Below are 12245 nucleotides of genomic sequence, written 5' to 3' on the forward strand. Positions count from 1 at the left end.
AGAGAAAGTCTTTTGTTCCACAGCACCTCTGTGTCTAGGTTTTTACAGTCCCTTGCTAACTTATTCTGCCAGCAGCTGGAAAAGCACCAGAAATCCGCCTGTTTACTCAGACAACTAAAATTCCAAATACCATGGCAAATGGCTCTCTGCTCCACCTAATCACAGGGAGAGGATGGGAGGAATACTCTGAGGTTTACAAGTCTTAGCCAACCAACAGGACACAGTAATGGGGTTATTCATACCCCTATTTTTGCATTTGGAGAGCAAGGGGAATTCTTGTTGTGCGACACACAGAGACAAATCAGACTCTGAGCATAAGCACCAAATATTGTACAAAAACCACCATCAAACACCTGAAATCCTGCTTATGTTCAGACAATAAAGAGCAAGTGTAAAATATTCTGAATATTTGAGACATTTTAAAACCTGCCTGGTTCACTGCAGTTCAGTGGTCTTAGGGAGGCCAAATGATAGCAGAGTTTGGCACTGAACAGATGTTTCCAAAAGCCTATTCCACCCTACAGGGTGAATCCCAGGCTCTATGAGCAGCAACTTAGCCACAAGTTAGCTCCTACTTCAGCAAAGTCTCCATCAGTTCAAATCCCTGCCCTGAAAAGTTCATGGTTTTTCTCACACAACTTGTATTTGGAAATGACCAAATGGATGGGAGAAAAAATTTAATTTAGCCCCTTCAACTCTAGCCCTGTCAGGTAATAACTGCTCAAATGGAGTGTTTTAATATAGTTACACCTGCCATAGCTCAGACACCTCCTTACAAATACTCCATGGCTCCCTGTTGCATTTTCCTTTTACTGCAGCTGCAAAACAAAAGCCCATTTATACCTTACCCTTGATCATCATAAAACCACTCATTAGAAAGCACAAGACCTACAGCTGAAGTTTTCAGGCTGTACATTACATCTCCCTTGAAGAAGAAAGTTCAAAGCACTGGAAGATGCAACCACAACCATCACTATTTGCTACCAAGAACCCACGGCAGACACAGGGGGACAAAAGCCATCCAGTACTTGACTGGAACAAGTGAATCACAGCTCAGCAAGCGAGGATCCGCAGCAGGATCCTGAGCCAATGTGACTCCAGAAAAGGTTTACTGAACCAGAAAAGCAGCAGCAGCAATCCTGGTTGGGCGCCAAACACAAGGAAATAAACAGAACAGAGCCCTGGAAGATTTCATCACCAGCCACACAGGAGTGAGGATGAACAAATCCTGAAGTATCAGCCGAAGCAGGGCCACTTACCTCAGAACAGCTCAAATCTGATGCCAGGAAGCTGGCATTTAACAGCTATCCACAGCAATTGAGTGTTTTCCTACCCTCTTCTGATGCATTCCAGGGTCTAAATTGGTTTTGGGTCCCAGGTTTACCCATAACATTGAGAACAGACAGATTTTGTGCACCCTGCTCTGCTAAATCAGGAAGAACTACTGCAAACCCCAGGCAGCAACTGGAGCAGGAGAGCAGCCACAGGAAGGTCTGGGGGGATGGTTCTGCAGACCCCAGTACAGGGTCAGGCCTCCCACTACCACCCCAGGGACAGGCCAGAACAAGGGGCTCGTCACCTCAACCCATTTCACTCCACTAGTTCTGCAACTCACAGGTCAAGTACACAAGTCAAACAGCTTCAAAGCAGTGTAAGAAGGGGGCAAATCTGCTCAGATCAGTAATCAGGACCTTCTCTAATAAATCTGGTTCAATAAGAACATGCAGGTGAGTTCACCAGCTGGGTGTGGAAAATGCAGGAACAGGAACACTCACAACTCCTCACAGGCAGCAACTTTTCCACCACTTGTCTAATGCAAAGATAAGGAATATGTCAGAATCTGCTCAATACAAACAGAATGGGCCATGACTTTTGCAATCTTAATCATAAAACACAAAATCACTATTTGAAAGAGTAAAAGCTGCAGTTCCCAACTGTTTGCATGTCTACCTGCCAATTGCCTCTCTCCCTACATCAGGATCAATAACTGGGAGCAAAGAAACAACCCTGTTTAACCATGAGATCTTCTTTAACTGCAGGGTAATCAGCTAATCCGGGCAGACTCCTTTATTCAGCTTTACATGGGCAATGCTATCATTAAAGTTATAAACTTCAATTTGACTCAAGGAATGCCATTTACTAATTTAGCACGCAAATATTTTTACAGTTGTTTGCATCAAACTCCATATAAACTACAGGGGATTTATAGCACATAAAGCAACATTTTTAAAACTGCTGTTAAAGACACTGCAAAGCACAGGACAGCTGGAGAAAAAAATATTCACTGAGGCATCTCGTGTTTAAAGAGATTTACCAACACACAACCAGTGAAATCAACTGCTTTGTGGGCATTGGATACCTCAGTATTTAATATCCAGAGATTTCTAGTCTTGTTGGAAAAGGGTAGCACTTCCTAGTGACTTGGAGTAATGGTAAGTAAACGGGAACTAAAGAAAACCCATCACCTGAAGAAAAGTGAACTGCATCAGAAACATGATGCTGAGCTGGAGCCAAACCCTGCCACGAACATTTACAAAGAGATGCTAAATCGCTTCAGTGGCTTGATTTTCTTCCCCAAAAACTTAGGAGCCAATAGATAAGACTTAGATACATTGATCTAAAGAAGGTAAATGTTATTTCAAATTCTATTTCAGTTTTAAAGAGACACGCTTAAAAACTAAGGATAAAAAAAGTTACGGTTGTGAAGGGATTTCTCCTACCCCTCCCGGTCTGTGCTGGAAATAAACACAAGGTTCAAGCTCTGTGTTTGGCGGGGGGGGGAGGGAGGGAGGGAGGAAAGGGAGACAGCAACAAAACCAGAGCAGTGCCTCTCCTGGAATTCCAGGGCTTGCCATGGACTCCGCGGGTTACCGAAGGAACTGCAGGAGCTACACCCCGCCAAACACCATGAGGACGGAGGGGAATAAAGAAAAAAAACATACATTACGGGCCCCAGCTCACACAAAGAAAGAGGAGCCCTTTCAGTGCCAAAGGCCTCGTTCCCGACGCTTCCACAGCAGGAAGCGAGATCCTGGCCGGGCCCGAGGGGCCTCCCGGCAGAACGGGGCGACGAGGAGCCCTCTCCACCCCCAGGCTGTACCGAGAGGAGCCGACCCCCCGCCCCTCCAGCTCGGGGGACACCGAGCTGAGCCCCCTCCAGCCCCGGGGGTACCGACAAGTGAGTGTGAGGCCCTGGCCCGAGGCCCGGTGCCGCTCAGGAGGCCGCTGGCCCGTCCGGCCGCCCCCCGCGCCCCTTCCCCCGTGTGTCCCCCTCAGTCCCACAGCTGGGGGGCCGCACCTGGATGACCTCGTTGACCTCGCGGATGCACTCCACCATGTGCTGCAGGATCTGCTCGGCCGTCAGCACCTCGTAGCGATAATCCTCCTCCTGCTCGGGGCCTCCGCCGGGGCCCGGCCCGCCGCCCAGGCCGCCGCCGCCGCCGCCGCCGCCGGGGCCCAGCCCGCCCGTCTCACTGCCCAACAGCCCGTCGCGCTCCCCGCCGACGCGCAGCCCGGGCTCCACCAGCTCCACTTCGCCCAGGTCCAGATTATCGTCGGGCTCGTCTTCCTCCTCGTCCTCCTCGTCCTCCTCCGCGCCGCTGTCCTCGCTGCACTCCTCGTCCTCGTCGAACTCGTAGTTGTACCCCTCGTCCGAGTCCATGGCGAGGCGCTGAGGGAGCGGCGGCGGCTCCCGCGGCCTCCCCGCGCCCGGCCCCGCCGCCGCCGCCGTTGGCCCCGGCCCGGCCCGGCCCCGCCGCGCCTCAACCGCCGCCAACAAAGGGCCGCGGCCGCCGCGCTCCGTCACCGCGCGCCCCGCGCGTCACCGCCGCCCGCCCGCGCCTGCGCGCCCGCCACCATCTCACCCCGCCCGCCGCCGCCGCCGCCATCTTGGGTGCGCGACACGCCCCCACCCAGCCCCCACCCGCCTCATGCCGCTGCCGCCATGTTGAGTGTGGCGCGGCGCCAGGGTGGGTGCGGCAGGGAAGCACGGCGGAACCGTCGCGCCATTGGGGTGGAAAAGACTCCGAGACCGTCGAGTCCAACGTGAGACCCGACACCATCCTGTTCAGAGCAGAGTGCCATGTACAGTCTTTCCTTGGACACCTCCACGCATGGGGACTCTACCATCTCCCCGTCCAATGCCTGACAACTCTTTTCATGAAGAAATTCCTCCTGGTGTCCAACCTGAGCCTTCCCTGGCACAGCTTGAGGACGTCTCTTCTTGTCCCGTCCCTTGTCCCCTAGGAACAGAGCCCCTGGGAACCCCAGCTGCCCCTTCCTGTCAGCGTTGTGCAGAACCACAAGGTCCCTCCTGAGTCTCCTTTTCTCCAGGCTCCCTCAGTTGCTCCTGGTGCTACACAATATTAAGTGGTTGGAATGGACCCTAAAATAATCTCATTACACCCCTTGCCATGGACAGGGACACCTTCCACTAGCCTAGGTTGCTTCAAGCCCTGTCCAGCCTGGCCTTGGACACTGCCAGGGATCCAGGGGCAGCCACAGCAGCTCTGGACAACCTGTGCCAGGGCCTCACCACTCTCAGAGAGAGCAACTTCTCCCCCTTATTCAATTTAAATTTTCCCTTCTTCAGTTTGTACCCATTACTGTGTTCTATCCCTACAGTTCCTGATGAAGCCTGGGGGGTGGAGGAGCAGAAGGTTTGGGAGGAGTTAACAACTTCTCTTTCTGCCCACCCAGAGATGGGACATGAGGTGGAGCTGGGGCACGGAGCCTTCTTGAAATGTGTTGTGGGCCAAGTGTGAAGACTCCCAGTGCCACCATTAAGTTGAGTGGTGTGGTCTGTGGTAAGCAACTTCTGGGGACACAAAATTGCACTGAGACCCTTTAGGAAGAAATTCCTAATCATTCCATGGGTTAAACATGAGCTCACCATCACTGGTGGGGGGGCTCTGACTGCACCAGGTGGCATCTCCCAGCTCCAGTGTTGCCTTCTGGTCCATAAAGATGGTACTGCCTGGGTTTTCACTGGTGCCAGGCTTGATTCCCTTTATTTTCTGTTTGGTATTTTGAGGCAGGAAGAACACACAAGTGGTTTCATCTCCAGACCAGGGATAGACTTTTTTACCTCCTGGAGTTGCCAAGTGCCCTGGGCAGTTCAGGAATGCCGTTCCCAGGTGGTCTCATCCCTGCCAGAGGCTGTCACCTGAGCACTGAGCTGCCAGCAAAGGGCAGGATGAACACGGAGGTTCTGCAGGGGCTGGACACCCTTTGTCTCAGCTTTCCCTGCCTCCAGCATTAGCTGTGCTCAGCCTGATATGGAGAAGGCTTGCTGGGCTCATTGTCTGCAGCCATTCAGGGAGCTCATGGAACTCTGGTTGGCTTGGAAACAAGGCTGCAGTCTGACCCAGAGGAGAACCAGCTGCTCCCCCTCTCTGCTACTGTTCAGCATGGATGTGAGAGCCTGGCACAGCCCCGGGAGGGCTCCAGGGCCACCTTCTCTCCCACTGCTGCTCACCTTCCACTTCCTCATGCCCTGGGGAATAATTTCCTCCCAGGGTGAAGTGGGGCCATTCAGATGTGGTGATGTTATTCACCCACACTGCCCGGATGAAGATGAGACTCATCAGGGCAATATGTGGTGTAGGTGTGACAAATTTCATCAGCTCTTTGGGACAGGAGTCATCCAGTGCAGCAGGATCCTGCTTCCTGCTTCTGTCTCATACAAATCCCTTGTGAAACAGGAAGAAAATTAGAAGCCACATCCAAAAGGGTGTTTATTTCCTGCTGCAACAGGGCATAATGATGGATGCAGCAACAGGGGTTTACACATGCAGGTGCCCTCAGGGATCCAAGGAGATTAAGTGTCCAATGGCCTGGTAGATGTCTTTAGAACCCTCACTGGGTACTCAGCTGCATCTTCAGACACACAGGCAGCTCCCTTAGCTCTGCTCTGCCCGGGGCCGGAGCACACGGGGGGTGTGGACTGGGCATGCACATTTCTTTATGCCATGCTACCCAGTCAATAAAGCCAGTTCTCTAATTACCCAACTTAGGTGGAATTGCAAAGGCCAGAGCTTTAATCATCCTGCCCTACATAAATGTGAATAGCCCTGACGTGGTTCAGCTCCAGATGCACCATCTGGACATCTGCCAGGCTGGTCCCACCTCACACGTCATGTGTGGGCTCAGGTGGTTGCTCCAGATCCTCACCCATGCTTCACCCCAAGGGGGACTGTGTGTCACCCCCTGGGACTCTGAGCTAGTCCTGCCCAGCTGGTGACATGCCCAGCTCCTGGCCAACAATGACAAGGCACAAGACATTTTGCCAAGCTGCTCATCTGCCCACAGGACTCCAAGAAAAGCACTGACCAAACAGTGGGGTATGGCTTTATTGGATTTTGGCAGCTTTGGACACAAAAACCCTTGGCTGAGGTGACCTCCCCCTCAGGGACAGATGCGTTTGGGAAGCAGCTGTTCCTGGGAGCAGAGACTGGCCATCTCCAGGTGCTCCTAGAACCTCCCCACAGCCCTGTCTGGCCTTGGCCAGGACTGCAGAGTTCAGACTGGAGCCTTGTATGGAGCCCAGAGAGAGGAGATTCTGAGGCTAGGCTGGGAGAGCTGGGGGCGTTCACCCAGAGAAAAGATGGCTCCAAGGAGATTTCAGAGACCCTGCTAGTGCCTAAAGGGGCTCCAGAAGAGCTGGAGAGGGGCTTGGGAGAAGAGATGGAGGAACAGGACACAAGGAATGGCTTCCCACTGCCGGAGGGCAGGGTTAGATGGGATATTGGGGAGAAATTATTCCCTGTGAGGGTGGTGAGGCCCTGGCACAAGTTAACCAGAGCAGCTGGGCAGTGTCCAAGGCCAGGCTGGACAGGGCTTAGAGCAACCTGGACTAGTGGAAGGTGTCTCTGTCCATGGCAGGGGGTGGGAAAAGATGCTCTTTAGAGGTAGGGACCTACCTTCCTACCCAAACCATGCTATGATTCTATGATGCCAGTAATAAACATTTGTAAACACTAATGGGATCTTCCCAATGACATCCCACAGATAAAGGAAACCAGTTCACCTTCTACAGTCCCAGACTTAATCTTTCCCAACTGCAAGACAGGGATCAGCACTTTGCAGCCGGTTACTCCAGCAACAGTTACACAAATACATCTCAAAAATACACTTTGGAATTAAATTTTAGCCATTACTTTTGCAAAAGGCCTTTCTTTATTTTGAAGTTTCCAGCCAGTGGTGACATACAAAGGCCTGGTCACCCACCAGCAGTGGTTGGCAAAAGGTACCTGAAAAAAGCAGGGCTGCTGCCTTTAGCTCATTCAGAGGGGATCTGCACTGTCTCTGTGGATTTCAGGACTCCAGCTACTGAGGAAAGCCAAAAACTGCTCTTCTGCCCACTCTGAAAAATGATTTAGATCTCCATAGACACCTGGTGCTTTTTCACTTTATTCTTGCAAGAGTTTAATTACCCAAGTGATTCTGGTAATTGTTAACACTGAAGCTGACAAGAATAAAATATTGCCTTGCAATCACCTTGCTCCCCAAAGTTAAGCACACGCTTACAGGATTTATGGGAGCATCGCCTCTGGGCACAGGGAGTTTGTCATGGTCCATCCACAGGCTCTGATTGATTCCAAGTCAGCCCCACAGCCGTGACTGGGAGCAGCCAGGGACAGCAGCCACATGTACTCAGCCTCCACAAGAACTTGCAGCATCTCCTCGTGACAAGCCCTGATTCGTGATACCAAAATGCTGTGAAAGTGCTGCTGCCCCACACCACAAACCGCCTGCAGATTCGGGATGAACCTCCCATCCCACCCAGACTCTTTCCTGCTCCCACATTCCTTGAGGCAGGCAGGATCTCTGGAAAAAGCCTTTCTTCTCCATCACCAGAGACACACAGAGCTCCCACGCTGGGAGAAAGGAAATCCAGAAGATTTCTCAATGCTTAGGGTTTGATTTTGAGTGTCTGCACATTCCTTAACAACCTCAACCATGAGCATGGACTGAGCAGCCCCTTGGATCACCACCCCAAAGCTGTGTGAGCTGGAGATAACCCACAAGAGAAAAGGCTCTGTGATAACATCAACAGTGGAAACACCACCAGGCTGAGCTTGGGTCAGGAACCCAAATCCTCCACACTGATTAACACATCTCACTTCAAGCTTTTTGCCTTAAACTCCACTCTCATAACTGTTTAAATACTTCTCCTTTCCTGCTCACTCCAAGTCTCCCAGGCCTCACTTCCCTCACACATGCTCTCCCAGCTGAAGAGGTCTCTTCTGTTAAACCCCATCTTTGTGGAGAAATGAATCCAGCACATGCACCTGCTAAACCATTTGATGGCAGCATTGATGAGTGGTGGTCTAGCTGGGAAGGCAGGGATATGGAAATGAGTTATCCTGTGCTTTGAAAAGCACTGGAATGTGTCCTTGTGGCTCCAAAAGCATCCTGCCATATACCAGCCTGCTTCAGCCCCCCCAGAACATCAAGGTTCCTCATGGGCTGAAGTGTTAGAGCTGGTGAAAATACCCTAGATGTGGATGTAGCATTTCGTGTTTAGGATCTTCTTTGTGCACATGCTAAAGCTCTACGAAATGTCTCTGGGGGCTCCTGCTGAGTGTTTAAACATGAACACCCCTCTGCTTGATGATGAGCAACATCATCCCTGAAATACAAAGATGTGCACACACATCTGAAAGATCTGGCACATGCTGACCATATTCCTTCCAGATCACTACCACAAGTAAGGACACTTCAACCCTGCAACCCTTGTGCTTGCAGTCCAAATCACATCATTATTTTACCAAGAATTACAGTGAAGGTAAACAAACAAATGGAGACAGTAGTTTTGCCCAGAAAGGCTCTGAGATGCCAAAATTCAAGTTAGAGGTCTTTTAGATATTTCCAGGAGATGATCTGTGTTTTCCGGAGCCCTCTTCCAGCCACACCACCAGCAGGTCCCTTGAGCTGGAAGTTGCTTCATTCAGGAGCAATTTTCCTAGACTGCTGGCTTAAAGAGCAAAGCAAATATAAAACTCATGCCCTGTGAAGGTGCTCATGAATGGCTTTCTCCATTCCCTGGCTCAGATGCTTCTCATCAGAGGAAGAACCTGTGTGCAAAGCACCCTCCTGGTTAAATGCAGAATCAGCCACCATTATAGGGAGTTAGGCAGCATAATAAATGGGTTTATATATTTTAAAAATGCTGTGGTAAACTGCACTGACAGCCCAAAGGCCACTTTCATGCCCCAAAGGCAAACAAAGCAGGAAGACTCAAATGTGACACCAGCCAGGTTTTATAACAATTTCTATCAGAATAATTAATTTGGACAGCTACCAAATTCATAATTGGTAGCAAGCAGGTAATCCAGCAATGTCCTGGTGCAGCAGTTTTTTACAGTCTCCCAACAAGTCCCAGCTTTTGCATCAGAGAGATGACAAGAGGGATTTGTAGGTACTCCCACTGCCACGGGTCTCACCTGAGCTAGGTTCACTCCGTGTGTGTTCCTTGCTGAACTTCCTTGGAAAAGATCTCCCAGGTAGTTCTATCACCCTGCAGATACACTCAGAGCCCATGAGCTGGTCTATTGACAGGCTACTGAAGAGCATCAGCAGCATTTGGGCTGTTGGTGCTCTGTGTGTGCCACAGGACAGAGTTAACCAGGTTCTTTCAGCCAAGCTCCACAGTTAAACACACGCTTAAGCAATTTCTTATGCAAAGAAACATTTGAAAACGACTCTGTTAGTCTGGATTAATGCTGGCCAGCTACAAATGAACTTCAATGAGTCATCCCCCAGAGACATCAGGTCCCCTAAAATAGCATCAGCAACTGAATCTGTAGAAAGGCTGGAATATTTGGACTGAAAGCTCTGATCACAATGCTTTACATAAGCTGGCAAACATGCCACCCTCCCCAGGCTGACATGAGAGTTTGCCTCAAGCCAGGGCACTCCCACAGCTCTGTCTCATGTGCTGGGAAGGGCAGTCCTGACATTGCCTGATGCAAGACAGCAACAAACTGCCTTGTTTGGGGTGTTTTACCTTCCACTGAAATTCTAATACAGTGAAACTACTTGAGGATAAGTCCAGAGATACTGCAGTCAATCAAATATAGACAGAAAATGGTGACAACAGCTGGTGCTTCAGAAGTTTGCACAGGGAAAAGCAACAAGCCCAGCTCAAGACTATGGAGGTTTTATGTAGATTGGCAGCAGGAAACTTGAAAGCAAGGAATGACCAAGGGGCCACTTCCCCAGAGGTCTGACACAGGCTGGAATACAGGTGCTCTCACTTCCTGCTGTGTGATGAAGACAGAGATAGATAAGGGCCACAAAATCCTGGAAGAATTTTGTGAAAGAAGCAGCCTGGCATATGCCATTGTGTTGAATTTGGGTCCTGGATTGTCAGGAACCTGGGGGAAACAACAGGCTTTAATTGCCCCAATCAGCCTCTCCTGGGACCTCCCTAAGCTCCATTCAATCTGAGGTCCAGGCAACCAATTCTTCCTGATCTCTCCTGTGAGTGTACCTGCTCCTAGGTACTCCTAGATTGATGTTGGACTTGACTTGGTGCCTGTAATTCTCTGGGTGATACCTGGGCTGTTGGTCCACCCCTGTGCTCTGTTAGCCTGGCTGTGGAGGTACACCCACCTGCTAAGGCTGTGCCTGTCCTTTGCTCCAGGCTCACCTTCACATTAAGAACATTGCCATTTTACACATCTGGAAAAGAAAGATGCAGTGCTGTGTAGGTATTGGGTTCATGGCAATACCATTTAGCTCTTTTTGACCCCCTTCCTGATGGAGCCCAGATTCTCTAAGTGACCCTTAGTTCCCTCCCTGCCTTCCCCCCTTTGAGCCCCCTATTAATTTTCACTAACCTCATTAAATTCCCACAATCCCATTTAGACACAAACCTGATCCCACAACTTTTTCATCTCCACATTACCCCCAAGAGCTTCACTGGAACCCACAGCCTCCTTCCACATTGGAGAGCACCTCCCTCCATCTCTCTTGAGCCCCACTGAAACTTCCATGTCTTCCCAGCTTTTTCTTTCCCTATCAGTCCCCACCTTTGTGCTGGTGCTATTTTAACCTTTGACAACATGTTTCTTGAGGTTTTTTCCCTACAAAATGTTTTTTTTCCTGCTGATCCTGTTCTCTCTCCACTGCTCCAGTGAGGGACAATCCCTTATATTCCCCACCAGACCTTTCCATAATTATATCCTGCTCACATAGGGTAGTTTTTCCTCATGTGTGATGGGGCCATGTCCCTTGTCACACTTTCTCCTGTGCCATTTGTTTTATCTCCTGCTTGCTCCTATGTCTCTGGCTTGTCTCCCAGCACACCTGATACCTTGGAGTTTTCTGGGACAACAGGTTTTTAATAATTTGATGGAGTGGGTTCCCTTGCAGGTTTGTGCTGGCAATTAGATGGGTAATACCTGGGCTTAAGGCCCTTATTTGAGTTGGGGATTGCTAAAGAAAGCAGAGCTGGAGGGAGGAAGCGAAATTAAATAGAGTTCATCTGAGGTTAAGGCTTTCCTTGGAAAAGCCAAGCACTGCATGGAAAGCATCCCTGCAACACTTCACTGTGAGGACCCCCCCGTGGGATAAAGCCCCTTTTATTTGTACAATCCAATAAATATTTCACTGGCCACACACAAAATATCCTTGGAAACCTGTGCAAAAGGTGATTTATATACAGTATTGCTCATAAAAATGCACCGTATCAACAGAAGATGCCCAAACCCAAGGTGGATCCAAAGCACAAGGTGCTGGTTTTAAACTGAGAGGGTCTAGTTAGGTTAGATAAAAGGAAGAATTTATTTACAATGAGGGTGGTGAGGTCCTGGCATAGGTTGCCCCAAAAGGCTGTGGCTGCCCCATTCCTGGAAGTGTCCCAGGCCAGATTGGACACAGGGCTTGGAGCAATGTGGGACAGAGGAAGGAGTCCCTGCTCATGGCAGGGGATGAAATCAAATGGTCTTTAAAATCCCTTCCAACCCAACACTACATGATTCCACGAAAGCAGCACGGGTGAAATGTTTTAAACCATTAATCTCGTCAAACCCCGAGGCAGGTTGCTGAGGCTCCCTGACAGCAGGAAGCATGGCTGGGGTGGGGCTGTAAAACCTCAGGGCTGGGGCACAAATTACCTTCGGGTGGGAGCAGGAGGGGTTTGGGGACTTTATTTCAAGAAAACGAGGAGACTGCAGCCGACTGGAGGACGCTGTGGGGCGAGGGGCAGCGCGGCGGCGGCCGTGAGGGCGGGCCCAAGC

General features: G+C 50.4%; 1 protein-coding gene and 1 long non-coding RNA gene across 3 annotated transcripts in view; both read right to left on the minus strand.

The window, feature by feature from the left end:
- The window catches only part of ARIH1 (ariadne RBR E3 ubiquitin protein ligase 1), a 48844-nt gene extending 45007 nt beyond the window's left edge, over positions 1–3837 (minus strand). The window contains exon 1 of one of the 2 annotated variants that reach the window (XM_079318382.1): positions 3299–3837. In XM_079318382.1, coding sequence (XP_079174508.1) covers positions 3299–3661 — 363 coding nt within the window. In that variant the 5' untranslated portion in view covers positions 3662–3837. The remainder of the gene's footprint in view (positions 1–3298) is intronic. The other variant, XM_079318381.1, reaches the window with a different exon arrangement.
- Positions 3838–7209: 3372 nt separating this feature from the next.
- On the minus strand, positions 7210–12243 carry LOC306808085. Its single transcript, XR_013775899.1, has 3 exons — positions 12123–12243; positions 10064–10265; positions 7210–9077 (listed from the first exon to the last, which is right to left on the minus strand). It is a non-coding gene; the product is annotated as an uncharacterized lncRNA (long non-coding RNA).
- Between the last annotated feature and the right edge of the window lie 2 nt (positions 12244–12245).

This window comes from Erithacus rubecula, assembly GCF_903797595.1.
Source record: "Erithacus rubecula genome assembly, chromosome: 14".
Classification (NCBI taxonomy): Eukaryota; Metazoa; Chordata; class Aves; order Passeriformes; family Muscicapidae; genus Erithacus; species Erithacus rubecula.